The sequence below is a fragment of the Echinops telfairi genome, unplaced genomic scaffold, assembly GCF_000313985.2.
Source record: "Echinops telfairi isolate 266 unplaced genomic scaffold, ASM31398v2 ScPeMD7_23;HRSCAF=83, whole genome shotgun sequence".
Taxonomy (NCBI): domain Eukaryota; kingdom Metazoa; phylum Chordata; class Mammalia; order Afrosoricida; family Tenrecidae; genus Echinops; species Echinops telfairi.
In genome coordinates this window covers 33,302,933-33,318,641 of record NW_022103920.1, presented here as the reverse complement: position 1 = coordinate 33,318,641, position 15,709 = coordinate 33,302,933, and the positions used below count along the sequence as shown (strand labels likewise).

At 42.0% G+C, this 15,709-nt stretch overlaps 1 protein-coding gene across 3 annotated transcripts in view; it reads left to right on the top strand.

Moving 5' to 3' along the window:
- The window catches only part of ZNF277 (zinc finger protein 277), a 107,226-nt gene that overhangs the window by 51,974 nt on the left and 39,543 nt on the right, over positions 1–15,709 (top strand). For all 3 annotated transcript variants that reach the window (XR_006679948.1, XM_004702581.2, XM_045288627.1), the window contains exon 2: positions 10,048–10,249. Coding sequence is in view for 2 of the 3 variants with exons in the window: in XM_004702581.2 (XP_004702638.1) it covers positions 10,048–10,249 (202 nt within the window). In the remaining variant the exon portion in view is untranslated. The remainder of the gene's footprint in view (positions 1–10,047; positions 10,250–15,709) is intronic.

Genomic DNA, 15,709 nt, shown 5'->3' with positions numbered 1-15,709 from the left:
CCTGAATGTCAGAATAGATTAAGAGCGGTCATCATTTTGCTTCATTTCCTCATTTTTATCAAACTTTTTTGTCCTTTGCTGCATTGGCCCTTCTGTCAGGACCCACCAGCATAGCTTGTAAAAGATCATCCTAGTTAGTTAAAAAAAGCGATTAACTGAAGTTAAAATGTTCATGGATTTTTATGTTGACTTTCAGCTTTACTGTTGAAAAGTCATTGTTCTCATGCATTCAGATTTCCACAGCCCTCATGTCTGCCCCATGACTATTTCTGCCCTCTACTGGTGAAAGAGATATTTAGTCAAGGGTTTCGTCTCAGGAGCCCTAGTGACTTGGTTGTTAGGCACACAGCAAATTCAGTGGAAGGTTGATTGTGGTATGAGCCCCCCACCACTAACCACAGTTCAGTAAACACAATTGTACGGATGAGATATATAAGTATTATATTAAAGTCATCGAGAGCATGAGAGATAGAGGAGAGATTGAATTAATCGAGTCAGACACATTTCATGGTAGCATTGCTCACCTCAGCCCCACTTGGGGGTCCAAGTGGAGAGAGGGGGAAGGGAAGGAGGACAAGAGGAAAGGGAAACAGAGGACGGGGAGAGGAGAGGAGGAAGAGGGAGCTCTCTATTGTTAACCCAGGCATATCTACTTTTGGGGGGGGTGCAAGCCCACTAATTATAGGTAAAAGACATACATCACAGGAAGGGGTTGCACTATAGGTTATACAGCAGTGAGACGGCGTGGTCTAGGGACATGCACGCAATAGAAAGAGGAGAGATTGGGGGTATACATGTGACAAGATGGGCTGATCCTAGATTTAGGATGGCAACTTGACTTTGGATGTCACAGAGCGGGTTTGACCTGTTCCAGGCTCAAGGGATAGAGACCATTATCGGTAGGATGTGAACTCCACCTACAGGGCCTGTCCTTTGTCCTTGAACAGCAGGGAGCAGGGTCTACCCTGTAATCTGGTGACTAACTGCCTTGAGGGAGGATGTCTGCAAGCATCTGACCTCCCCCTACAGTTGATAGTTCAAATCTACCAACCCCTCCACAGGAGAAAAAAATAGTGTTCTGTTTCTGTAAAGATTTACAACTTTTGAAACCTTGTGGTGCAATTGTGCTCTGTTGATGGATTGACTCAACATCATATAAATACAACTTTGAATTCCATTTGGAGGCCAATATCTAGGCCTGACCTTATAAAGTAAAAACTTGTAATAGCTTTACATTTAAGTGTGCTGGCTTATCTTTTATATAATACTATGTAAAAAATATAAAAAAGAAGTAATAGAAGAAATGTTATGTCTTTGACGTAGAAGAATATTTAAATTATATAAAGTATGGTAGTTTAAATAATCTCTCTTTTGGATTCTAAATTTCATATTGAGAGTAAACATTAGCACTAGTTGAAATATTTCTAGAGAATGGAGTATATTAACCATGTATGGTTTAAATCATTTTGCAACAGTAGAAACATTATCTTAAGTATAATGGATTTAAATATGCAAATAGATAGGTCAATCATATTAATAAATGTTTGTTTGTTTTAAAAAGTTTGTTCCAGGATTTGTTTTCCTCAAAAGTATCATGACTATATAATATTTCATATAACTGCTGCTTCTACATTATTATTACTACTATACTATCGGTGTAGACACTCTTATTTATTGAATGAGTTAAAGTAATATTGCATAATATAGAAATCAGAAACATATACAATCTGTAGCCAAAAAAACTGGATTCTGAGTACTTTCTTTTTAGGAGAAAAATGTTTTTTGCTTTTTCACCAAAGTTACCTGAAAAACAGAACTTGATCATAATGGTTTTCAGTATTGTTGTTTCTGGGGGACCAGGTTCCACAACTGAATGTGTCCTAGGGGGGAGTTGTGTAATTGGACGGTAAATTAAAGAAACATCAGACAAGGCCTGCAAGGGCTCGCTTCTTCCAAGTGACCGGAACCAGAGAGTATGGCAGTGTATTCTCGAACAGGTTTATATAATCTCAGGCAAGCAAAACCTTCCTAATGCCATGACTCTTTCATACAGTTTGTCATGTGGTGGTGACCCCCCAACCATAAAATTACTTTCGTTACTACTTCATAACTGTAATTTTGCTACTATTATGAATCATCATGTAAATATCTGATATGCAGGATGTATTTTCATTGTTACAAATTGAACATGATTAAAGCATAGTGATGAATCACAAAAACAATATGTAATCATATATTGTGCAATATTTATTTCTAATGACAAATAAATGAAATTTTGTCTTGAAGCATGGTGTAGCATGGGTCACAGTCTTCACACCGGTTACTTATATGTGGGCATATCTGCATGTGGGCGGACCCACCTGGAGACACTAGAGGAGCGGTGTCTTGGTTCCTAAGACCATCGGAAATATCTAGGCGAGCCCTGGGAAAGGATCGTTGGACCCTCAGGTTGAGAACTGCTGTACTAAGGGTATAGTGTAACGGGAAAAGGAGGGACTGGGGCCATACCTAAGACAGGAATGCACTTCCATAACAAGATGGGCGGGATCTAGAGTGAAGGTGACGCCCTAACCTTGGTCCTCGGAGCTGGCTTGACCCAAGTGTCCCTGAGCTGTTCGTGTGGGGAGCAATCTATGATCCTTATCAGAAGGGAGTGGGCTCTACTTAGAGTGGGGTGGTCTGATCGTTCTTGATGGCAGATAACCTTCAAGCAGAGAGCCTTCAAGTAGATAACCTTTACGCTTATAGTAAGCAACCATGTGCTTGCAAGTAGCACCTTAAAATTGGCATTATTACCTGAGACTTCTGGGGAATAACTTTCTAGGTAAGAGACCTCACCAACTCACAAGCAGTAAGGCCTCCCTTCACGAGAATTCCGGCTTCCCAAGCTTCTTCGATATGAAGCTGGAGAATTTGTCCACATACACTCTTCCCGGTTCTGTCCCCCACAGTTGTTAAGTGCTGTTAACAAGTTAGGCCATCAATAGAAATTCCTCCAGCTTCCCTTATCTCTATATCACAAATCTCAATGTATTTGCTTTCTTGTCTGTTCATTTATTACAATGTACTACAGAAATAGCAAGGGATCAGGGAATACAAAAGCCTTTGAATTTCAAAAGCACAATAAGGACCAAACAGCAAGTGGTTGTGAAATGATCAGATTGTCTTCGGAAGCCTGGGTATCACTTTCATTTGATTCAGATTCTTTCCATCTGTGTTGGGGCCCCAAGACATGTAGTTCTAACAAACCCGAAGACATTTCTAATACACACCTGTGCCCCTGATGTCCTTCTCTCTCCAGGCTCAAATTCCTGTCCAGACTTGTTATTATCTGTAAGGATAATAACGTAAGACCTAACCTTTATGGAGTATTTATTATGCATCGAGCACAGTGCTCTGTACTTTACATTAATATCCTCATTTTACCCTGATAACGTCTCTACAAGGTGGATATTATGATTATGCAATTTTTTTAATTGTAAGATAGGTTAAGTGACTTGCCCAGGTTTGGTTAATAGGACCAGGACTCCTATAGCTTAACCTCTTCTTTCTACTCCTTTCCCCCTGATCTGATGTCCAGGTCTTAGAGAAGGTTTTTAACTTTTCACTTAAATGATTGTTAAGGCTTTAAAACTGTTCTCTTGACTCCCTGTCTCCTTTGTCTCGCCTTCCGTTCTGTTTACAGCATGTCCTGTCTGTAAGAAAAAGCATCACTCTAGCTACTTCCCTGATCTAAAACACTCAGAGGATCGACCTACAATTTTCAAATTAAGTATGTTTTGGCCTGGCATTAAATGTGATCCACCTCCATTTGCATCCTTTTCTTACTGATGTTCTAGCGACAAATTTGACTGTTTGGTATTGTCCAACCTTTTTTTTTTAATTAGTCATCTTTCCTTTCAAGAAGTCTACACAGTGTGCAAAAGTTCATCCTTCGTGAAGACTCTCCTTCATCTCTGCTGCCTGGAGTTATTTCTCTCCACCATTCCCCTTGGTGCTTGGCTTAGATGGTCAGTTTGGAGTATGTTGACTTGAACTCTGGTTAATAGTGTACTTGTTTCCTATTTCGCTCTGGATTAAAAACTTCTTTCGGAGGTGGTGGTGGTGGTGGCGGTGAGGTACCACTGGTCCATTTTGACTCCCAGTGATCCTATGTATGCGGGGAGCTTCAAAGTCCTTAGGAAAAAATGGAATTAAATGATAATGGAATTTCTCCAAGAACTGATTGAAACCTTCTTCTATAACAGAACAAAACACTATCCAGTCCTGTGCCATTCTCATAATTTATCTTACAATTGAATGCATTCGTACAGCCACTGTGTCAGCCCGTCTCCCTAAGGGTCTTCTTTTCCCACCATGCTAGCCTTCTCCAGAGACTGGCCCTCCTGAGACTACGTGCCGAGTATGCAAGGCAGCAACGTCTCACCATCTTTACTTCTAAGGAGCATTCTGGCTGTACTTCTTCCAAGCCAGATTTGCTCGTTCTTTTATTTATGATATGTTCATATTAAATAAAGCTCTACTATAAGGAATTGCACTAACATAAACAAAAGAACTAATGTAAGAGAAGTATTTACTTGGGATACTAAAGGTTTGTGTACAGCATTTCCAAATAAAAAAGGCAAAACCATGCTCTGCCAACTTTGACACGATGGCTATTAGATAATCAGAGTGTGGTGACGGTAGCAACTGATATATCAGTCAAATACTGGATTTCCCATTATTGTTTTTCAGAGTGGGAATGGTCATGTGGTGTGGGTGCACACGCGGGAGGGGCTTCGTAACGGGGAATGATGTGTGAGGCGCTCTGCAGCCCCTCCGATGTCCTGCTGAGACGTCTCTCATAGGTGCGTGGTGGATGCCGGGCTCTTCTTAGCGTCTGACAGCAAGGACAGGAACGGCACAGGTGTCTACTTTTCCCTTCAAAGCACCGGCACCCCAGAGCTACTTGATATTTAACAGTAGAAGCAAGATCGAATTGGCCTGTTTTAGCACACAGATGAGTTGTGGATTTATGACTTGCGTTCTCTATAGAGAAACAAACCCTGGTCGCACAGTGGGGAAAGCATTGGGCTGCTGACCACAGGGTCCATGGTTCAAACCCATCAGCTGGTCTGTGGAGAAGGAGGAAGGGGTCTGTTCCCATAGAGATTTACAGTCTTGGAAACCCTAAAAAAGAGTTCTACCTGTCCCATGGGATGGCTGTGAGCCAGAATTGACCCCATGGCAGTGGGGTAGGTTTGGGTTATGGTTTTGTCTCTATATAGTACCTCATACTTATAGCGACTTTATAAGAGAAAGTAGAGCTGCTCCCTTGGGGTTTCCAAGAGTCACTGTGAGTCAGCGTCAACTTGATGGCAGTGGTTTGGGTTTGGGTTAAATAGAATCTTGCAACTCAAAGTGTGATTTGTGGTCGCATGGGCAAAATGCCACACCCCTTTCCCCTTCCTTCGCCTAGTTTGTATAGTCCTGCCGGCCAAGAAGCCCTCGCGGGGCTCAGAGTTGTCATGTCAGACGGGGAGAAAGCACCAGGGAGGGGGAGCCGGAGGAGTGGCAGTGTAGGTCCAGCCCCTGTGGAGGAGAGAAAGAGGGCAGGAGGGCTGAATCCATTTTCAGACTGCAGTACCATTCATTCTAAGCAAGTTCCTGCCATGCCACTGGTGCTTGTGCCCTGTAATCTACATCAGAGGGGTCCCACTTCTCACCAAAACGGTATTTATGCTGCATCCAGCCCTAGTAAGGATGGTTGGCCTTGTTGCCGATGGGATTTCAGACGGCAGCACCTGAGGCCTGTCAGTTACGCTCAGGGCAGCTGGAAATTGGCTGGCACATTTCCACAACCACCACACCTACTGAATACAGCTCTGCCTTGTAACCAAATCTTCAAGTGATCCATGTGCACATTCAGCTGTGGAAGAACTGTCCCAGAGTAATGATCTGCACTTTGCAGAGCTTCCTCTGAGTAAATAAAATTTAATAATCAGCATAGGATCTCCTGGAAACCCCGCTTCCTTGGGATGGGGTGGGTACTTTACAGTTCGTCTCAACAAAATTGCTGTTCAGAGTGAGAACTGGAGCAGATAATTTGTGTTATCAATTTGTAGCAAATGTGCACAGCTGATTTGGGGCCAAAACAGAATTTCCAAGATGTTTCGCCTCTTTACTGAAAGGTGCTAGATGTAATTTAATTCCTTTTGCTTTTATTTCTGCATCCATTGCCTTCTTAGCATGCGTTATAGCACAGAGATCTGATTTTTGTGATGACAGCTGGAAACAAGGAAGCTATTAGGTAAATCCTACTGAGTTATATCTGCTGATCCATTGCTTAATATCTGGGGGAACTCCCTTTTAGGACAGACTAGATTATGCAGTAGTCTGTGTCACAAGGCATTATCACCTAACGTAGGGACTTTTTACATGAGGTCGATACCCACCACTATGTGGTCAGGAGAACCACAAGACCCATATGATCAGCCTCTGAATTATTAATTCCCAAGTAGCATTCTTATATGTAGCCACCCTATAGGACAGAGTAGACACAGCCCCTGTGGGTTTCTAAGACTGTATATCTGTACAGTGTAGAAAGCATCACCTTTCTCTATGAAAGGGCTAGTGGTTGTGAATTTCTGACCTTAGGGTTTGCAGCACAATTTATAGCCCATTCCCTCAGTGTACTGTTCTTTTTTTTCTCTTCTTTTTTTTCTCATCAAACTGAATGCCTTTATTAAATTCCAAGGGTCCAAGTGTGTGCTGCTCTGTACTGTTCTATTTTTTAAAAGCTCTTCAGGTGATAAGGCATAAACAAGTTTGGGAACCACTCCTCTAAACTACAATATAAGAAGGGTTACGCCCTCCCCCCCCCAAAAAAAAAAAAAAAAAAAAAACGGAATAAAGCTCCTCTGGGCAGAAAGCTTTCGTAGTTTGCTTTTTTCCCACTAGGCAAGCATCAAGCAACTCACTTTGAGTTAGTGTACCCGGTGGCATCACCTGAGAAGGTTTTCTCTGGTCACAGTGAATTTTTTTTATAAAAGCAGTTGAGCTTAAACCTCATTTTTTTGTGATTTCCGATTTAAGAGAACAGCATGCAGCTATGAAATTTTGTTTCCTGCTCAGGAAAAATGCCACAGAAACTGTTGAGATGTTGAACACAGGTCACAAGGACAGTGCTGTGGGAAAACCTCACGTGTACAAGTGGTTTTCTCGTTTCAAAAAAGGTTAAATGTTGACTGAGGACAAACCTTTTCATGGACACCCATCAACTTGCCAAATGGACAAAGATGTTGCCTCCTAGGACATTTGGAGTTCATTCCACCAGGTCAGCCTGTTAAGCAAGCTTTCTATTTAGAGGTTCTGAAAAGATGGCGTAACCGTGTGCGACAAGAAAGGCCTGATCTGTAGGCAGATGGGGCCTGCTCTTTCCACCCCAACAATGCGCCTGCTCAAGCAGCCATCCCAGTGTGCCACTGCTTGACAGCACCCAGCATGCCCTCTGGCCCACACACCTTACTTACGTGACCTTGCTGCCTGTGACTTTTTTTTGTATCGGAGAATGCAGAGCGACTGGGAAGGATAGCGATTTGATGATGTGGAAGGGGCGAAGGACAAAATGAGAGAGGTGCTGTCAGTCCTCCAAACAGTTTGAAAAATGTTTCTCAGAATGGAATCGCAGATTTGACAAATTTAATGGAGAATACTTTGGAGGTGATAAGATTGTTTTCTAAAAATTTTTAAATACATAGCTTTGAAAGAAAAATCCATTTTTTGTTTTGCTTTCGCCGTGTATATGTAGGATTCAGAGCTGTCAAATATAAAACCCAATGATCGAGTAGTACAATTTACTCTTCATCCCTTCCATGTAAAGAGTTTAAAAAAAACTTCCTAGCTAAATGCACATAATTTTATGACAGTCAATAATGTGGGTTATTATCTCAGAATTCAGTGTAATTTTTGCAATATTTATTTATTACCACTAGGCCTGTTACACGACAGCCTAGATCCCCAAAGATCTGGCTGTACTCATGGGTGGATTACCCCCAGACTAAGGAAGAACTGTCCTGTCAGGCAGCTGCACTTGTTCACTGGAATTGACTTCCGTAGGAACAGCAGTCAAGGGAAAAAGATGAGACTCTGCCCCAGAAAGATTGACGGTCTCAGAAACTTACAGGGGCAGTTCTGCGCGACCTCTGTGGTTGCTATAAGTCAGAATTGGCCTGATGACAGTGACTGCATCTGACTGAGAAATTAGCAATAATGATGGGCCCATGATTGTAAGTTTCATCATTCAGCGAACATTTATTTATCCGATACCTACTAGGTAGCAGTCATTCATCAATTGCAGGATTCTCCCAGAATGCTTAGTTTAATAAATGCATTAGAACAACTGGAAGTGTACTTATTTTGTTAGTCATGTTTCTAAAGTGCTTCTATACCTTAAATATTCTCCCTTCTATAATGTATACCCTGTTTTTTGGCCTTCTCTATCATTAATAAATAATTTGATGTAATGGAAATAAACAGCATGATTTAGTACATGAAGCTCTGCAGAGCAGGTCTGGGTGACATTCAAGGTGCCGTCCTATGGAGAGGTCTCTTGTCCAGCTCAATGGTGGCTCCCATCCCCATGCCCCCATAAGCCCAATCCCATCTCTGTCGTCACACTCCATTCTTTCCCCGTCTCTGTATCACCAGACAAACTGAGAGCCCTTCATCCCTGCATGTGGGAGCATGCAGCGTTGGAGAGGAGAGACCAGCACTCGGTAGATAAGCAGTGAATTTTGGTTTTGTGAGTGAGTGAATGTTGCCCCTCGTTTGCTCTTACATCATCTGTCCAGCAGCGCACTCGTGATGCGAACAATAATCCAATTAGGCAGGCTTTAAAAAGTAAGATAAAATAATAGTCATGAAGCTAGAATAATTAATAAGTAACATAACTCCACAGACTTTTGTGGGACAGCTATCTTAGTTTCTAAAGAAGCTTCTCTGCCCTTCCTCCAAGGTGAGATGCCTTCTTCTGGTTGCCTGTTTAAGGGACCTGGTTCCGAGACCACTCAGCTGCTGACAGAGAGGTTGGCAGTGCGAACCCATCCAGGGCTCCCTGGGCCACAGAAATGACCATTGACTCCAATACCGAGGACAGCTTAACAAGCCCTACCCTGTCCCATGAGGTCACTGCGTTCAGAATCAACTGGACAGTGCCTGCCACCACCACCGGGGAGCTGCCGGCTCACTGACTATTCAGTAGCCTCCATCAGTGACAGGCCCAGCCTGCCTTCTTGGCACGTTGAAGAGAACTCTTCAACCTGCTAGATTAAGACCTCAAATGCAGAGCTACAAACCTCAACTCTTAACAACACTATCCACGATGTCAGGAAAGGCACGAGCACGGATAGGAAAACCGTTTACCCATTTATGTCTCATAAATGAGCATTCTTGTCCTTGTTCACGAGGACCTCAGTCATGACACATGATTGCTCGATAAGCAAATGATAGGCGCACATCAGCACAGAAAACTGACACCTAGCCGAGGCTCCATCATCCCATTGTGAGAGCGGCCTCCGTGACATGACAAATAATGGGAACTAGGAAGAGTGTGCAGGTGCAGTGGGAAGCAGCTTAAAAGACTGGCCTGGCTCCTCTGTTGCCTCAGAACATACCATTTATGCCTCTCAGTGTGAGGACTCCCGGCACAGGTCTCAGTCGGGCCTCAGAACCTTAGCCCAGGGTATTGCACCCTCCCCACTCCGAGTACCTCCAGAATTGCTGCCCTTGGCCAGTGTCCGAGAAGAAGGGCTGAACAGCTGCCCTGCTCAAAGGATTTCCCTCATTCAAGCTAGTGAGTGGGAATTGTGGGCCACGTTGTCATCCTTGCTGCCTCTGGCTTAAGGAAGCTGTTTGAGATGATGTTAAGGTACCCACCTTTACAGCACGCTGTGGTTTTCTGTTTGGAAGTCATGTAAATAACTTTAGGATCCTTTTAACACGGGAGGTGAGAAATCTTCCTTAAAAGTTGGTTCCAGCTTATCTTTTTCTCTGTGTCGCCTCTCCCAGGCAGTAAGGATTGTATCCTGGAGTCCCTGTCCCTGCCAGAAGGTCCAGGTGGCACCACCGCTTCAGAAGGTTCTCCATCTGTGCCTTGTATTTTCTGTGAAGAACATTTTCCCATGGCTGACCAAGACAAGCTTCTGAAGCACATGATTATCGAGCATAAGATTGTCATCGCTGACGTCAAGTTGGTCGCTAACTTCCAAAGGTAAGTCTCCCTTTTGTCCTTGAAAGATTATTACTCCTTGGACGAAGGACATTGCTCATTGGTGGAATCATTCTCTGATGAACTTGGAAGTTGATAGCCTTGTTCAGCTCTACCCAGAAATTTCTGAAGTCATTCCTTCCTTCTTGAGTGTTTAGGTTGTACTTGAGAATGTCAACTCCTGGAACTTCTCATGCAAATTTTGGAAATGGCGATTTGCAGCCGAGTAGTGGGATTGTTGGCGTTGTAAATGCCATTCCGGGTTACTGTTCTTTGCATGTTTCAGGCCAAAGACATTCTCCAGCTGTGTGGCTGCTTCCATCTATCTCAGAGCAGACCTGGTTCCAAACAGCAATGTTTGGGAATGGGGCCCCACGGGGTAGGCTCAGACAACTCAGTTTAAGTGTAATGAGGTTGAAAGCCAGACAAAACTGGTTCTTGCAACAAGCTAAAGGGGTATGTGTAGGGAATCATTTGCTGTCGGAGACAATGTGAGAAAGAGGGTGCGTAAGATAAAAGCAGCCAGAGGCAAGTGCCTGAGGAACTGCCAATTTTGGTCCTAGGTGAAATGTTCTGTGTATTTGGAACTTGACCTCTACAACCAGGCCCTAAAGTGAACTAGAGCCTAGCTTAAAGTGATCCCTACTGGTAGACAAGTGAAGTAACATACGTATTCCGTCTGTGCCCATTTATAATTCCTGGAGGCAATTATTTAAGGTAAACACCTTCTATCAGGCAGCTCTAATGGAGAAATTCTGTTCATTACTGATTGCAATTTGGAAAGTGTTTTTCCATAGAAGCAACATCTTGGTGACTACTGACTTGATATCGTCAAATACATTTTAGGATTTCTGCTTAGGTCCTATTTGGGGATAGTCAGTTATGGTTTTTCTACAAAATGACAAGAGTAACCTAGACATTGTAATATCCCTGCATCTAAACACTGAATCCAAGATCACATCATTGCTAGCAAGCACCTTCTTTCTTAGAACAGGTCTTATGAAGCAGCAGCTATTTTATTAAGAATCCAAGCAGTCCCAGAGTTGAATGTAAGCTTGGAAATTTTTTAATCACCTGTCGAACCAGCAAATTACTTAGGACTACTCTTCAGCATTCCAGACCTTGTTAAAGTATCGAAAAGCAAGGATGTCACTTTGAGGATTGGTTGCACCTGACCCAAGCTGTGACATTTTCATTCCCCTCAGATGTATGTGAAAGTTGGACAGTGAGAGACTGTAGAAGAATTGATGCATTTGAATTATGGTGTTGGTAAAGAATATTAAAATGAGCATGAACTCTCAGAAGAACAAATAAATCTGCCTTTGGAAAAAGTACATCCAGAATACGCCTTAGAAGCAAGGATCAGAGACTTACTTTGGGCATGTCATCAATGGAGACTAGTCGCTAGAGAAGAACATCATGTGTAGTGAAGTGAAGGTCGGTAAAAAAGAAGTAGACTGTCTAAAAAAAGAGGTAGACTGTTGAGGAAATGGATTGGCACAGTGGCTGCTTCAGCGAGTTCAAACAACAGTGATATGTGCGGGTGGTATAGACCCAGGCAGTGGTTCATGATACACATCAGGTCACTGTGAGTTGAAACCAAGGGCACTCTTAAGCATGCGTTGCCTCTTCTATAAAATAAGAATAATACTGGCCCTCTTAAGTTATTGAGAATTATATAAGACAGGTACTTAGAATACCCACTAGTACTTGCAACACAATATATACCCAATAAATGGTAAGTACAGTTTTAACTTGTATGTTTATACTTATACAGTTTATACTTGTATGTTGATCACCAGTGATACATCTAAACCCTTCCTTTTCAACAGTCGTATCTTGAGTTATCAATAGGCAATTTTTGTCGGTCAGAACCTCAATTATATTTAAATTAAAATTTATCCTTTTAAAAATATCTATCCATTTATATTTATTACTGTTAATATTATCATTCCCAGTCTCAAAACACAATGCATGGCAACAGAACCCAAAAAGAATGAAGTTTGGACAACTACCATATTTCAATAAGTCAATGCTAAGGGCAATGTGACTTAAGATGGAAATATGCATTACTTTTCTTTTATCTTTCTATTTTTTTTATTAATCCTTTTATTGGAGGGCTCTTACAAATCTTACAACAATTCATTATTCAATTGTATTAAGCACACTTGTAGATATGCCATCAACATTTCCAAAACATTTTCTTTCTACTTGAGCCTCTGGTATCAGCTTCTCTTTTTTCCCCTCCCTCCCCTACCCTCCCACCCTCGAGAATCCTTGAACAATTATATATTATTGTTGTTATTTCGTGTCTTACACTGTCCATTGTCTCCCTTCACCCACATTTCCGTTATTCATCCCCCTCGGGGGTGAGCTATATATCCATCCTTGTAATGGGTTCCCCCTTTCCCCCTACCCCATTCCCCTATCCTCAGGATATCACTACTCCCACAACTAAAATTTAGCTTTTGAGGACCTCTCACCCGGAGTTCTAAATTATCTGAACATGAAAGACGTTTTATGTTTAAGCTATAATAGCCAGAATTTTCACAGCGTTCGTAATAGCTGTTCTCGAGCCCTGATGCTTCCCTTCAATGCACGCCCTCCTCAACTGTACCTGACACCGTGGGTGAATATCTGCTGTGAGCCTTGTGTTTCATGGCCCCTTAGAGCCATTCACCATTGCAGTTTTTTCAATATGCCTTGGTGCTACCTGGTCAGGGAACGGAAATGGAATAAAGTAGGATAGGTTTGTTACACTAAAGCCAAATCCAGGTCCATTGAGTCAATTCTGACTCATCCTGACCCTGTAGGACAGTAAGACTGCCACACAGGCCTTCTATGTCTGTACACTTTATGGGAGCAGATTTCTCCCACAGAGGGGCTGGTCGTTTCAAGCAGCCACAAGTCAGAATCAACTTGACTTGTGTATGTTAAGTAGTTATCACGGTACCATTCACCCTTTCTATTTTGGTCATGGATATTTATTGAATCATTGGTGGGTAGACAGGAGAATAAAATATTATTTACTTGGTCTCAGAGTTTGGGAGCCATTAAATATTAGAATCAGTCCCCTTTTAAATGCAGTAGTATAGTGAAAATAAATGCTTTCATTAAGAATAAAGAGATAGATACCTCATAAAGGTGTTTTTCCTGAAATATGTCATGAGCATGTACTTCTTATCCTTAGAAACCTTGGCTTTCCTTGTCATCTATCCTCCTAATAAAATGTTTACCTTAGACAGTAAGGATGCGATTTGTTCAAATGTAACAGGACTGAACTGAGTAAGCTCTGTTGCTTTTAAATATCTGTTTAAACGTCTAGTTTTCTCTAGGTAACATCCTCTTCCTATTCAGGAAAACTGAAAATTCTCCAGAATAAAACAAGTAGTATTGACTAGTTGTGACTGAGTTTACATGGAATCAGCTCGATATTAGATGACTATTCTTATTTCAAAAGGCAGATTCTTTTTAATTTCACACTTTTGCAACAGAGTCAGCTTATCAAACTCAATTCATAGACCAAGTCTTTTGTCACGTAGACTAAAAGATTTTCATCTTTTGAAGAATTGACTCTGCCGAGCTATTCCTACTCAAAGCAACCCTGTAGGACAAGTTTCCAAGCCTGTTCATTCCTTTGGGAGCAGAAAGCCTCCTCCATCTCCGCAAGTACAGAGAGTGAGCATGACCCCCAGGGCTCCTAAACTGACCCTAAGGTTCTTAAAAATCAGAGGTTGAGGGTGCCGGGGAAACAAGTAAAAGACTCAGTTGGTGCGTCTGAATCCCTCAGAGCTGCTTTTCACACTGAAGAGTTCTGTGGATCCTTCTCAGAACATCACTCTTGCTCCCACATACAAGAATGAGGAAGATCTAAATAATCGATAAGCGTTGAGGTGAACATGTGCTTTATAAAAAAGTAAGCTCCAAGCTTTCCTGTTAAAGACGGTTTATATTTTCTTTATTGAAACAGTGACCATAAAACTTCCAGAAGAATGAAACCAAAACAGAAATTAAAAATCTGTCTGTTGAGCTCATTTAGCATAGTTATTTGTTCAGAGCCATTTCCTCACGTGACATAGTTGGTAAATTGCTCCAGAAAATAAATGTTAAAATCTCAGTGATGCTTGTTTCTCTGCATATTCAGGCTGCTTAATTACCAGCCATATCTCACCTCTCTGTGCCTCTATCACTAGAGCTCGCTGGTTACACTGGGGGCAGAGCAGGTAAGATGTTGCCTTTTGTGAGACATGGCTTTTTGTTTATGAGAAAATTTCATGAGCTGTGGTTTGAAGTCATATATCTATGACTTCACACACACACACACACACACACACACACTGGTGATCTAGTAATTACTTTTATGGTTTTTTTAATAAAGAATGAAATGCTTTGCAGGCTGTCGTCTAAATAGAGTTCATGCCTCATATTATTTCTTGCTGGCCTTTATATATTGAGCAGCTGCAATTGTAACTTTGAATAAGCTGAAGAAATAGGAAAAAATAAAGAAAAGAAGATGAAATGATCCCTTAACCTTGAAAAATATTTTTTGGTGAATGCGAAAAAAACACCGCAGGAAGCCTGTCTTGAAGAACTGCTATCTATAAGCTGTTTCTGAAGGGAATTCAATTTTTCTGACAGCCTCTACCAAACACAAGGGCATGTGCATATTGACACCTCTTGATTTTAATTATAATCTAAAAAGAGCATTGCTATGTGTTTAACTAAAAATGTATCTTAACTCAAATTTAGACCCTGCTCAAATTTATGTTGTGACCGAGGTCTCTTTATATAAACATGTAACAAAAAGATACTCTGTATAAATTTCGATATTTAAATGGTTTCGTGAAGTACAGTTGTAACAGATTTTCTCTTTGACTGCGGCTGCTCCACCACATCTGGAAGGGAACATTCACAGGACAGCACCTTGCCTTAGAACCAGTGTCGCAATGTCTCGGAAATGTTCCAAAAACATAACAGTAGTTCCAACATGTATTACTGTGTGTTCAAGAGTCATGAATAACCTTTAACCGACGCCGTGGAGCCCTGGTGGCTCTCTCTGGTAAGCCGTGAGCTGCACTTACCACAAGGTTATAGGTTCACACCCACTAACCCGTCTGAGTGAGAAAGATGGTGCTATCTGCTCAGAAAGCCTGTAGCGGGCTGCCACGATTGGAATTGACTCGACGGCAGTGGGCTGGTTTTCGATGGAACCAGTGCCAGACTGTGAGCCTTTGGCAGTGCCTTTTTGGCCTTCATCCTCAGAGAGCCCTGTCTACCCATTTGAGGAGAATTGTAGGTTCTGCCAAACAGAATCTCCCGATATCATAAGTCAGTTGATGCTAGTTACTGATTCCCAGTGCCTCGCACCTTGCAGTAAATCCTGAGCGAAGACAAATATACTATGGTGTGATCCTTCCTTTCTGAGATTAAGGAGCCAGTCCTTCGAGACGGATGTTTTGTGGC